General features: G+C 55.2%; 5 protein-coding genes across 5 annotated transcripts; 3 read left to right on the forward strand and 2 right to left on the reverse strand.

Moving 5' to 3' along the window:
- Window positions 1–322: 322 nt before the first annotated feature.
- Window positions 323–1,928, forward strand: GUITHDRAFT_131517 (hypothetical protein; the record flags this gene model as incomplete). The annotated part of the gene is made up of 11 exons (XM_005842199.1): window positions 323–415; window positions 477–573; window positions 635–798; window positions 889–1,057; window positions 1,113–1,165; window positions 1,222–1,272; window positions 1,328–1,411; window positions 1,456–1,497; window positions 1,549–1,585; window positions 1,673–1,716; window positions 1,857–1,928. The coding sequence occupies 11 exons, from the start codon at window positions 323–325 to the stop codon at window positions 1,926–1,928; spliced, it is 906 nt and encodes a 301-aa protein (XP_005842256.1).
- Window positions 1,929–2,583: 655 nt separating this feature from the next.
- GUITHDRAFT_131518 (hypothetical protein) lies at window positions 2,584–3,810 on the reverse strand (the record flags this gene model as incomplete). The annotated part of the gene is made up of 4 exons (XM_005842200.1): window positions 2,584–2,619; window positions 2,673–2,738; window positions 2,784–2,968; window positions 3,024–3,810. The coding sequence occupies 4 exons, from the start codon at window positions 3,808–3,810 to the stop codon at window positions 2,584–2,586; spliced, it is 1,074 nt and encodes a 357-aa protein (XP_005842257.1).
- Window positions 3,811–6,274: 2,464 nt separating this feature from the next.
- Window positions 6,275–7,477, forward strand: GUITHDRAFT_62774 (hypothetical protein; the record flags this gene model as incomplete). The annotated part of the gene is made up of 2 exons (XM_005842201.1): window positions 6,275–7,029; window positions 7,105–7,477. The coding sequence occupies 2 exons, from the start codon at window positions 6,275–6,277 to the stop codon at window positions 7,475–7,477; spliced, it is 1,128 nt and encodes a 375-aa protein (XP_005842258.1).
- Window positions 7,478–7,795: 318 nt separating this feature from the next.
- Window positions 7,796–10,777, reverse strand: GUITHDRAFT_99060 (hypothetical protein; the record flags this gene model as incomplete). The annotated part of the gene is made up of 6 exons (XM_005842202.1): window positions 7,796–10,141; window positions 10,210–10,293; window positions 10,353–10,412; window positions 10,465–10,517; window positions 10,575–10,635; window positions 10,694–10,777. 6 exons carry the CDS (start codon window positions 10,775–10,777, stop codon window positions 7,796–7,798), a joined length of 2,688 nt encoding a protein of 895 aa, XP_005842259.1.
- A 518-nt stretch (window positions 10,778–11,295) lies between these two features.
- GUITHDRAFT_62862 (hypothetical protein) lies at window positions 11,296–12,165 on the forward strand (the record flags this gene model as incomplete). Its single annotated transcript, XM_005842203.1, has 3 exons — window positions 11,296–11,988; window positions 12,045–12,076; window positions 12,129–12,165. The coding sequence occupies 3 exons, from the start codon at window positions 11,296–11,298 to the stop codon at window positions 12,163–12,165; spliced, it is 762 nt and encodes a 253-aa protein (XP_005842260.1).
- Between the last annotated feature and the right edge of the window lie 460 nt (window positions 12,166–12,625).

Below are 12,625 nucleotides of genomic sequence, written 5' to 3' on the forward strand. Positions count from 1 at the left end.
TAGGTAAAAAGTCCGCGGGTCAAGGGCAGAACTAAGAGCTAGGGTGCGGAGGCCACAGACCAGGGGTAGAAGCTATGGTCAAATTATCTATCAGGATCAAAGGGAAAATGGAGAGCTCTATACTACTATGGGCAATGATTTGATTATATTAGCTGATCTACCATGCCGCAGTGCCGTAACCGAAACCTGACCGCCTCCATGGTTGTAGTGAGCCCATAGCCCTGGGACTAGGCGGGCAACCAACGAGGAGGAGGAGGACGGGGCGAGAGAACTTGCAAGGGTCGAAACGGTTCACCCAGTGAATGCCGTCGAGCCTCGGAAGATGAAGGCAAAGTCTGTCCTGTACTTGGAAGCTTTCGCGGCTTGTGCTCTGCTCGCAGGAGCTGGCGGTGATACTGGGCCACTAGGACAAGGGGTACAGTGCCATCTGACCTTCCCCTCTGCTGCTCTGCTTGACTTGTGCGCCGTTCCGTTAGGGAGTTTACGAAAAGGATGGAACGTTCCTAACGGGAGTGACTGGAGCCATGTGGCCAAGGCCAAGAGCTGATGATTTCACCAGAGCAGGACTGGCAGGTAGTTGAGAAAGTGGAGCAGGTGCGATGAGTCATGGAGGGTCATCTGAAGCTCTTTCAAGGACTGAACTGGACGCGGCTGTCATGGTCGAATGTGGACTGCTGTCAAAAGATCAACAAAGTGAAGCAGTGGGAGGACGTCAGGACGGGAGTTCCGGACTGTTTCTGCAGAGACATCCTGATGCAGTCAGAGTACAAGACCTCCTCCTTCTGCATGCTGCAGCAGGTTACCTGCTGATTTTCATAATTCTCATCTATTACTGTCCTTCTCCCTTTCCCTCCCCTTTCCTTACACTCTCTTCTCTGTCTTTGTCAGGCGTGTGAGAACGCGCTACGAGACTTCAACAAAGTGTTCGGAGAAGGCTACATGGCGAATGGGCGGGCAATACATACCAAGCCTTCTGCATCTTTATCGCCTGACGTTTCCCAGGCTGACGAGTGGGACACGGAGTCTCCCTTGCGCTCATGCATGCACTCGTCCGGGGGTGAGGGCCTTGAGCTTCTCGTGGGTCGAGAGGAGACTGAGGGTCGTGTCGATAGGTCGCTGGAACGTCGAACCATGCGGGAAGAAGAGCAGCGGCACATCCTGGACGGTGCGTGCTGGAGCTGACAAGCTTCGACATCCTTGCAACCTGACGTCACTTTCCAGGACCCCTTCGGTCGTCAGACAACTCCTATCCAAGATTACATGCCATCCAAAGTCAGGACAAGCATGTCAAGCGTCGTTGTCTTGCTGCTCACCTGCTCTCTTGCAGACCTACGGCCAGGTGGTCGTCAAGGGGGACGTCAACGACGTTCACAGGTGGCACTGGGTGCCTGGTGATCTTCCGATTGTCAAGGTTTGCATTTGAGCGGAGGCTGGTAGCACCTCACTTGAATGCAGAGAGAGTGGCAAGGAAAGATGGCGGGGGACTTTAAAGTTGAGGTCGTGGAGGGATGAGGGTGGTGAAGCAAACGGCCTGATGGAGTTGTGTAGCCCGGTATCCTTGCGGGTTCAAAGGTGTATCCAGGAGGTGATCATCCAGCTTGTTGCATGTGAGTGAGATCCTGCGCAATGAGTGCGGCGTATTGAACGATGACATTGGAAATTGCTTTTGCAGGAAGGAAAACGGAGCTATCTCCGACTGTTGCAAGTAGTCGAAAGGTTCGGAGTGACTGAGATGGCTGAAATGCTTTTTTGCTCCCTAGAAACTCCAAGAGGATGCAATGGAATTCTCCAGAGAATGCGGTATCATGACGGCAAGTCAACAATCTTCTGCGCTCTTGACGTTTGTCGTTTGACAGGTGCAAGCAGACTGCATGTTTGCTGTCAAGGTGCTGGAGGAGTGTGTGCCGAGAGATGTTGCAATGAGTTGAGAGACCAGAGAGCTATTTGCGCTTACCACTTCTGGGAGTGCGATGCTTCCTACCCTGGTGTGTTCTTTCGTTCACCTCCTTATCCTCTTTGCATCAATCCTTTTATCCCTCTCTGCCTCCTGGCTCCCTGCTCTTGCAGCAGCCACCTGACAATTTCTGATTTCATGTCCTAGACGCCATCTACAACTCTGTGTGCCAAGATACATGCACAGACATCGGGGTGATGACTCAAAGTTGCCAGAAACATTCGTAATAGGTTGAACAACAGAAGCTTTGCGGTGTTGTGCCGTCCACGGGCAGAGCTCTGCAGCTGAACTCTTTCACGTTTCACTCTTTCCCTTCATCCTTTCAAGTGACCATTGCCATAACAGGATCGGCAATTTTTATTTTCGTGGGTGCAGCTCGAACACAAGGCAGTACGTGAAGGTAAATCGTGTGTGGATTACAATGATGAAATGAATCTAATATTTGCACAGGATTGCACAAGTCAAGGCCTGAATTTGAAAGGATCGTTTAATTGGTATCTATTTCTCGCTTTCACCCCCCTCATATTGCTGTACAACGTCGAAAGAATAAGTTTACCAGCATGGATATAGTACATGTCTGAACACGCAGAGCAAGAATAATAAAGAAGAATAACAATCCGCTGCTTCCATCACTTCTTCCTGTTGCGGACAGCAGCCACAAACGCCTGTTCTTATGAGTCAAGAAGCTTGGAGAACAACAGAAGGTGCTTCATCGAACCTTGATTTGGCCCTCGCACTCCTCAGACTTTGCAGTCTTCATGAACTTTGGGATGAAGTCGAAACTCTGAAACTCGTGTCAAGTTCTCACAACCCTTCGTGGCAACAGCACCTTGTCATCCAGTCCCATGTCCTTGAAGGTGTAGATCAGTGCGCCGACAGCTATGTCGCTCGGTCGCAAGAAGATTGCCTCATGGCAGCACAGTGCGATCTTGATGTTGGCTTCAATGTATGTCTGAAACTTGTTCCTGAGGAACCTCGAGGCAAGATCCAGCAGTTTGTAGAGTACATCAGAAGCTGATGAAAGAGAGGTTGTCAGAAGTCCATAAACTTGCTAGATAGATGCATCTACCTGTTAGAAAGTCTAGATGGTGGTCGAGAACCTCCCAAACAAAGAGCTCTGCTGATCGCAAAGATGTAATGGAGCATCCCTCCCCAACCAGACTCGTCACGTCGGCAAGCCTGGGCGACAAAACCTCCACGAACTTGCAGGACATCTGGAAGCATGCAAGAGGTACTTCAACACAGAAATGCTTGGGAAACCCCTCAAATTGCCCGCTTTCGCCGGACTGATAGAACCTCGTGTCGCCCACCACGATGTTCTCCAACACTTTCGACATGAACTTGTCGAAGATGGTTATCGCTCGGATAGAAGTCGCCGTGGACACGGAAAATCTCCTGCTTGCCATCACAACCAGCGATACTGCCGCGTCACGTGTCTTCTTGTAACTGATGAGGAACCTTTGCTGTGCATCCCGGCTGAGCGCATGCATCAGCATGTCTGCTTTATCAACACCCCAGTCCGGAGACAGCATAAGCTTCAGTTCTCTCACCCGGGGATCGATGCTTACTTTCTTCACCGGGCGTCGAGGGGTTCGTGCTCTGGCACTCCCATACGATATGGAGTTCAGGACTTCCTTGACAGCACGATCGGGCAAGGCACACGTGTTGGGGAGCTGACGCTCTTTGCGCAAGCATGACTCCTTCGGGGTTTCGTTGAGAGAGGAGGCCTCCACCATGATGTTGAGATCAAATGACCTTGCCTTTTTCAGAGGGGGCATCAGATCTTCATCGTCAGCGGCGCTTGAAACCTCGAGAGGCCTGCAGGCCTGCTGGTCTTCGTGCAAACCGAGGATCATTCGGAAGTCCTCAATGCTCTGGAGGAGTCCGACTTCTTCAAGATTGAGGCTCTAGAATCTTTCTCCTTTACCTGCCAACAGTATGCTAGCAGTTGGATGGTGCCAGTGACTGATCCGTCGACAGTCGAACAATGCCTCGAAGTTCGATTCGGTCCCCTTTTCCCTAGACCTCGTTGCAGCTGGTCTCTCAAGCCCCTCCTTCCTGACAGAGACAGAACTTCACGCAGAAGCACGGCAATCTTTCCTCCTTGAAGCTCTCTCCCTTCAATCCGATCTCGCACTTGCTCCTGCTTCTTCCTCTCACACTCTCGCTCGCTCGCTCGCTCGCTCTCCTTCCCCCTTCCCTTCCTAGGACCTCTATAATTCCACTGGTGTACCCCCTTTTCTTATCGAAACTACTGTACCCCCATCTACAACCATTGGTTTACCACCCACCTCCTTCACATGGTACCCCTCATTCCGAGGACGTATACACGGGACGTATCTCACATTTGGGTATGACCCACCCCTATTTTACGACACTCAATTTCTGTACCTCCTTCACTACCAGCCCCTTTCACTTTCTTGCAGTGGTGTTTGCATCAGTGTGGTTGGTACCCACCCACCGTATGAAGATTATCCAGTTTTTCCCATATATTGTACCCACCCCCCCTTCATTGTAAACTTGCGAAACGTACCCACCTATTGGTCTGATGGACCCTGAAATTAACATCTTACTACCCTATCCAAGTACAAATGATGATATCACCCTACCCACTATATTTGCGACTCATGCCAAATCACGGGTCTTCTTTTCGTGCAGTGGGGTAGGGTAGTACCAACACCAAGGATTCCCCTCAAAAAAAGAAGTTGCTTCCCCCTACCCCACCCACCAACTCTGCACCCAAGCCTTTCTCTTTGTAGCACCACCCACCTTCAACTTTGGAATTCACCACCCTCACCTACATTTTAGTCTAAATTTGTGTACGTAAACCACCGGTACTATGCTATAGATGCCATCATCGGAAAAGTCTTATCTGTACAATCCCTACCTACCCCACCTGGGACCATTGAGATCCGACCTTCTATTTTTTACCATCGCTAGTTGACTCCAACCAAACTAAACTTTTTCGCATAAGAACCCCACTTTGGTAGTGGCAAACCAATTTTGCGGTACAATCTGGTGCTCCAGATTCAGCCCACCTGCAATCTCAAGGAAGATCACGCCAAATGCAAGGAAAATCGACTCCCCCTTTTCAAGGAGCACACCACCCCTTCAATCCTCTCCATGAAGGGGGTGGGGGGTACCCGGTTGTTCCCTACACTGGCAAAAGTAAACCTCCGAAAAAAAGTGCCCTGCTACGTCTTGATATTCGGATGATTCGCAACAATTCACCAGGCTTCCCACATGACTAATAATATTACTCAGCACGTCCCGCCACTGTCGGAACTGAGTCGGAAACTGAGCCGGGCCCGGCCGGTGCCGGGCAGTGTTTCTTCCAACTTGTCAGTTCAGAGCCGGGCGGCCTACCGTACCGGGTACGGTCGGGGGCCCATCAGTGATCCGACCGCCGCGGCGGCCGGCTAAAAAGATGCCTCGGACTCTCTTTCCGATTCAGCCACTGTGACTTCCGACCGGCGTCTTTACTCAAAGTTAAGTTAAAAAGCAGAACGAGGACAATCAGGAGAGACGAGGAGGCTTGACCCTGACCGTGACAGGCTGTCGCACAGGCCAAACCGTCGAGAAGAGAAAAGACAGCGAGAACCAAACCTATTCCTGCCGACTGCTGGACTTCGGCACTCTTTTCGGAAGTTCAAGTTAATTCTCACTCGGAGTCAGTCCGACTCAGTCACAAGCCTTCAAGCCTTCCGAGGGCGGAGGTGTCCGATCGATCCCGGGCTCCGGGAACTGGCCGCCGCAGTATTCCGGCGGGCCGCGCCCGCCGCCGAAGCCAACGGTTTCAATCAAGCCGGGCCGGCCGGGCCGCGCCGAAGCTTCAATCATTTTGAATCATGCAAGCCGCTGACTCAGTGAGTCACTGCGGTGGGCGGCCGCCGCCCGGCGCTACCGCCTAGTACAGTGTACTGAGTCGGAGCCTAGTACTGTCACGGTCGCACCGTCCGTTCAAGTTGGCGTGACCGTCGGCGTGACCGCCCGTGATCCTGTTCAGATGGGATCGGATCTCAAGTGTAAACTGTCAACTTCAAAACTTGACGCCTACGGGTCTCTTTCTCACTAAAATCACCATCTTTCACAGGGTGGGTGGGGGCGAGTTGTACGAAGGCGAGGAGCTCCCGAAAACAGCACAAGGGATACGGTTGGCAGAGCACTGCTTGCAATCGCACAGTTAGTCACGAGTCAGCTACAGACTACTTACATCCACTGAGACGGCGACAAGAACGATAAACAAAGAGATCAACAAAGTCGGATCAACCAAGATCAGTCAGAGGCGTCTCTCTGTGATTGCAATTGCTGATGCAATGGATGAGGAGCAAGGCGATTGTGAACATACGACCATGCTCAAGGCTCTCCCCTCCCTCCTCCTCCTCCTCCGAGCAGTACCCCGAACAAGCAGCTCCTTACGCTCTGGAGGGCTCGACCCTCTCGCAGAGTCCCACCGACCCTCGTTCAAGTCAAATCAGCTCTGGCAGGCGTTCCTCCCTCAATGAGGACTGCCCCATCCTCCTCGAGCTCGCCACACATCACGACGTCCTCAAGGAATCTGACCTGGCAAGGTGCGACTCGTTCGTTCTTCATCACTCGTCTGTGACCATCGGGGAGCTGCTCGGGCAAGGGTCTTTCGGAGAGGTCAGACGAGGCGTATGCAAGGGCAGGCCAGTGGCCGTCAAGACCCTGAGTCCCAAGCTCGACGTGCGGTCGAGGGAAGGGAAGGAGCTGCTCAAGGAGATCGAGATGTTGAGCCATGGCTTCAAGCACTGCAACGTGGTGGAGTTCTACGGCATCTACGAGCACGGCGGGCTGCCATGGCTGGTGATGGAGCTGATGCCAGGAGGGAACCTCGAGCAATTCTACGAGACCAAGAAGCAGGCGCGACGGAGCCGGCAGTGGCGACCAAGGACCAGCAGGGCAGTGTCGTGGATAGGGGACATCCTGAGCGCCTTGACGTACCTGCACTCGCAGACGCCTCCTGTGCTCCACCGCGACATCAAGCCAGGCAACATGCTGCTCTCTGCTGGAGGTCGCTCCATCAAGATCGGAGACTTCGGGCTCAGCCGCCGGTGCCCTCACTCCTCCTTGGCAGAGCCCACGACGACTGTGACGTCAGGGCAGCAGATTCAGCACGCTGCTGGGAGCGAGCCTGGCTACAACCTCACGGGGACGACTGGGACGTTCCGGTACATGGCACCGGAGATCTATCGAGGAGAAGCCGACTACACGGCGGCAGTTGACGTGTACTCGTTCGGTCTGTTGATGTGGTTCATCTTTGCCGGAGGTCATCCCTTCAGCAACATGGACGGGCAGACAGTCGCCCAGCTGGCAGCGACGTACGGCTACTTCCGGCCGCTCGAGCTGAAGAAGAGCATGATGCCCAGAAAGCTCGGGGATATGATGAAGCGATCATGGGCCATGAAGGCAGAGGAGAGGCCAAGGGCGGAGGAGCTTCTTCGTGAGCTGGAAGTGTGGAGGATGGAGCGCGGAGGGTGCGGAGGATGGTTGATGGTCTAAGGGAAGGGCCGAGCTTAGGTTAAAAGCATGGCAAGCTCGGGCATGCGATTGGTGTAGTGAGGGTTTCAAGTCGATTGGCTGCGGGTGTGATATCTACGGTATAAAAATGACGAGTAATCGTTGAAGCCGGTCATCTTGCTGCCACGGTGGCACTGGAATGCTACAGTGGGCTGCTCGGTATGCGACCTCCCGCTGAGTCCCGGGCTCGACAACGGACTGAGGGCCTGAGAGCCCTACGGTGTTCACTTGATTCATAGATGAGTTCACCGGTCTGAGTGACTGACAAGGTACCGGTACTAGCCAGCACTGGCTGGCCCGTTAGTCATACCCGGCGGCAACCCCGCTGAGGAGCAGGACGATGCCAACTAGCCCCACATGGAAGAGGAGGAAAGATGAGGAGAGAATTGACCCTGATGTGGAGGCGGCGCAGCTGGGGAGCAGCTGAGCTGAAGGCCTCCTGCCTACCTGCATCCCCTTGGGCCCCACGATGACGAGCGCGTACGACTGACCCTGAGGAGCAGGGACGCGATGGGCAGAGACACGCACCGAGATTCCGTGCTGGGGGCTGAGGCCGAGGAGCCCTGCAAACTTCGCCTCCACCACCACCCGCTCCACGTTGTTCACCTCGTCCCTCCGAGGGTCAGGGTGCGCTCCCCCGAGAGGGTCGTTGGTGCGGAACTGGCCATAGGAGGGGAGGGTGTGCGCGCCGTGGGGATCGATGACGGTGACGTTGAGATCAAGGTCGTTGACCAGCGCCCGCTGGCTGGACGGAGAGGCAGGAAAGTCGGTCCACACGAGGACGATGACGTAGTCTCTGCTCCATCCCCCAGACACTGTCAACTCCTCCACGTCCCCCGTCCTCAGCCTCGTCTCTTCGTCCTGCACGAAGAGCTCGAAGGTCCCGTCAAGGGGGAGAACGTTGCGCAGGACCGGCCTCCCGAAGCCGCTCGCCTCGTTGGGCGTCTTGTACATCTTGTACCGGGTGCTCTGGAACGAGTAGAAGCCCGAGGGAGTCACGCAGCTGGCCAGCAGCATCGCCTTGACCAGAGCTCCTGACGGAGCCTTTCCACCAGCCCCAGCCCCAGCCCCAGCCCCAGCCCCAGCTCTTGTTCCTTGCTCTGACGACATTCTTCTCTTGAGGTACTGCCTAATGAGCATTGCTGATGCCGCAACGCCAGGAGCTGCGGAGGAGGAGCCAGTCAGGGAGGTGAGAGCAGCTGAATATTGAGTTCCAGAAGGAAGCGAGCAGAAGGGACCGGAGGAGGGGAGAGATTCTCCCGCTGCTCGCGCACTCACTACGTGGCTTCCCACTGCCACCATGTCAGGCTTGATCCTCCCGTCCATGGTGAAGCCCCTGCTCGAGCCAGCAGCGACGTTGTCAGGGGACATGCCTGGCCCGGAGAAGGAGGAGAAGCAGCAGTCCTCCCTCCCCTCCCCACAGCACTGAGACAGAGAGCACTTGCTCTCAAAGGAGGACAGGCAACACCTCGAGCTCCCAAATAGCCCGCAGCCAGCGGCGACAAAGGGGTCGGTGTAGGCGTAGGAGGCGACTGACGCGTTGACGCACGTCTCTGTGAAGCCGATGGCGATGGCGTTCTTCGAGGTAGCGGGGGCCCCGACTGTCTGCTTCGAAGCTCGTTCCCCGTCGTTTCCTGCAGCCACGATAACAAGTGCGTCACGGTTCTCCCAGGTGAAGAGGTCGATGTCCTGAGACTGCGAGGTGTACCGGTTGCACGCAGTCGCCTCCTCCGTCGCTCTTACCACGCAGCCCCACGCCAGCAGCATCACGCGGGCACCCGACTGATTGTACGGGTCCGGGAAGAGATGTTTGTGAAGGTCCAGAGGAGGGGAGAGCTCTCCCTTTCCCACCATGATGTCGGTGAAGGCAATCTTCGCCTCCCTCGCCAACGCGTTGTAAAGAGACGCAAACTTCACGTCCTCCGCACTACACATGAAGCCAGCATCCGATGGACACGCTGCTGATCCTGCGACAGCTCCCGACACGTACGTGCCGTGACCCCTCTCAGCATCTCCTGCATCTCCGCAAGGCCTCTGCTCCTTGGCATCCTTGGCGCAGGCACCACAGATGGAGCAGTTTGAGTAGGAGAAGTAGCTCACAATCTTTCTCTTCCTGGAGTCGAACGTGTTGAGAGGCAAGGGCAGCTCGTCCCAGAACATGCAGTTGCGATGGTCTATGCCGGAGTCTGCTATGGAGACAACCTCCCCTTCCCCATTCAGAGCTCGCACGAACAGATCGTCTTCCCTTCCTCCGCACGTTGGGTCCCCCGAGGAGAGCAAGGAGGAAACAAAGTTCCCCATTGCAACAAGCTTCGGCCTGGTCTCTACCCACTCGATCACATTCTGTCGAGCAAGAAGTCGTGAGACAGCTCCCATGCAGACCTCACATGACTGGCATGAGACGTGAAGCTTCCTCTCTGACACCATCTCCGCTTCAATCTCGACACCATGATCTTCAGCAACACCAGCCCTCCATCTACTGATCTGCAGGCGGTAAAATCCCTTGACAAGGTCCCTTTGGTCGTGTATGTAGCTCGGGAACAGCTCTCGCCAGTCAGCCAGCAAAGCAAGGACTGAGCAGGGTGAGTCCGCCTGCGGTCCGCTCGTCGCTCTTGTCCAGGGAGAGGGCAGAATGTCGAGAGACATCTGTGAACACAAGCATACTCCGTCACTGACAGCAGCTGCAACTTGCACATCTGCAACTTGCTTCCTACCTTGTCAGTTTCATGCTGCATCCGTATGCCTTGCACGAACCCCCTTCTTCTCAACACCTCGATCTCCCTCTCGTCAGCAAAGACCTGATCCATTCCAAGCACATGTTACAACCTTCGTCTGCGCTCTCAATGACAACTCTTACCATGTACGTGTCATCGTGTAGGTACTTTGGGTGTCTTCCTCCTACGCAGTCCTCCACATCCTGAGTTGGAAAAGTCATCACAAGAGGGAAAGTTCTGCGAGTAGAGGGTCACCTTTCGTTGCGATGGAGTGAGAGACTCATTCACTTGAACAAGATACCTCCGTGCTGAAGCACTCACACACAACAATCGCTCTAAACTTTCACGCCCTGCATGGCGGCAACCCGACACATCATGGTGGCTGTCTGGCTTTCCCGGAGACCAGCAGACCAGCACGAGGCATGCCTGCAGAAATCGCGTGCACCTCATCGCTATGGATCACCAGTTGCACTTTCTCTCAAACCCAATATTCAACACAACTCGTGAATCCAACTCTTTCCTCCAATGTGGTCGGCCTGAATCCCCAAGGTGCTGCATGCTCCGTCATCCCACACTTTCCTTTAGCTATCAATCGTGTCTTCTCTGTGTCCGCCCACCAGTTCTTCCCTCCCTCCCTCCCTCCCTCCCTCCCTCCCTCCCTCCCTATCGGAGCGATTCCTTTTACAAGACAAATGCAAACAAAACAAAGAAAGAATAAAAAAACAGACATATAAGCCTACACTACCCCATGTTTTCCACTCAATACACCCCCCTAGTCCTAATCCCTCTGGAGGATCTGCAGTACCCGTCGGAGGCCTGTTTCCATACCCCCCTGTAATACAAAGTACCCACCCTTTTATCGCTAATTCCAGTTGACAACATGGGGTTGTCCGAGACTTTGCAATTACCCCCACCCCCACCGCAGGATCCAAAATCCTGGCGAACATGCTGCGACCGGCCTTGATCGCGTGCATGATGGCGTCGGCGTCGGCCTTCAGCTCGTCGCCCTTCCTCCGCTTCTCCTCCCTCTCGACCTCTTCCTCTGTCTCTGTCAGGCCGAGGACGTCACCCGCCCAGGTGCGCATGATGGCCTTGTCGGGGACCGACCTGGCGAAGCAGCTTGCAGGGTACAAGTCAGTTGACGACCACGTCACCAGCGGGATGGTGGTGGGCCTCGGCACGGGTTCGACTGCTTACTTCGCTGTTGAGAGAGTCGGGCAGAAGTTGGCGAGCGGGGAGCTCAAGGACATCATCTGCATCCCTACCAGCGAGAGGACAAGGGAGCAGGCAGAGAGCCTCAAGATCCCCCTCTGCACCCTCAACGAGAAGTCCGTCCTCGACGTCGCCATCGACGGCGCTGACGCTGTCGACCCCAACCTCGCTCTTGTCAAGGGAGGAGGAGGAGCGCTCCTCCGCGAGAAGATGGTGGAGGTCATGGCCAAGAAGTTCGTCTGCATTGTCGACGACTCCAAGCTCTGCAAGGGCCTTGGCCCCTCCTTTGCCCTCCCGGTTGAGATCACTCCCTTCTGCCACATGCACACCTTGAGGACTATCGCCGCCCTCCCAGAGGTTGCTGGCTGCAAGGCCGAGCTCCGCCTGGGAAATGTCGCCACCGGCGCCAAGAAGGACGGGGACAAGCCAGCTGTGACAGACAACGGCAACTACATCGTCGACCTCTTCTTCGAGACTCCCATCAAGGACGTTCGCGCGGCTGCCAAGGCGCTCAAGAACACAGTCGGAGTCGTCGATCACGGACTGTTCGTCGACATGACCTACCAGGTGAGTCTTTTGAGGGAGGTCCATCGTTTCCCCTCCTGACCTCACCCCCCCTGCAGGTCATCGTAGCTGGCAAGGACGGCAGCTGCAGGTGATCTTGCCTTGCCCTTGCGCTCCAAGAGTTTGCTGACGTGGGTGCTCAGGGTCGCTGGACAGGGAGGAGACAAGCCCTGGTGGTGAAGGGCGGGGGTTCCTTAAGGATCAGCTGAGAAGGATTCTGACGTACACAGATCTGATTGAATGAAACATAGCTCCAACACCCGCTCAAAGTCTTGCTGTCCTCCCCGGCTCTACCCCCTCAGCCTCCCCCCTCCCCCTCCCCCTTCCCTTGACAGCTGGAAAGCACTTGCACGTGAGTAAGCTGCTCACACCCCAAGATCGCTTCGGCGATTCCACTGGTGGCTGCTGGGGTTGCGCAGCCTGTGCACGTGGAGTTTCCTCCGGCCTTACATGATCCTGTTGTTGAAGGGGACTGGACGTAGCATTCCACGCCTGCATGTGAGCCCGAACAGTCTGAAATCTCCGAGTCCTCTGCTCGTTCAAATCAGAAGGAGGAGATGGGGAATAGGAGGGGAAGAGAGGAACGACGAGGGGGTGTAGAAGGGATGGGAAGGGGGTCGAGGTAGGGGAGGGGGGGGAG

The sequence above is a fragment of the Guillardia theta genome (genome assembly GCF_000315625.1).
Source record: "Guillardia theta CCMP2712 unplaced genomic scaffold GUITHscaffold_1, whole genome shotgun sequence".
Lineage (NCBI taxonomy): Eukaryota > Cryptophyceae > Pyrenomonadales > Geminigeraceae > Guillardia > Guillardia theta.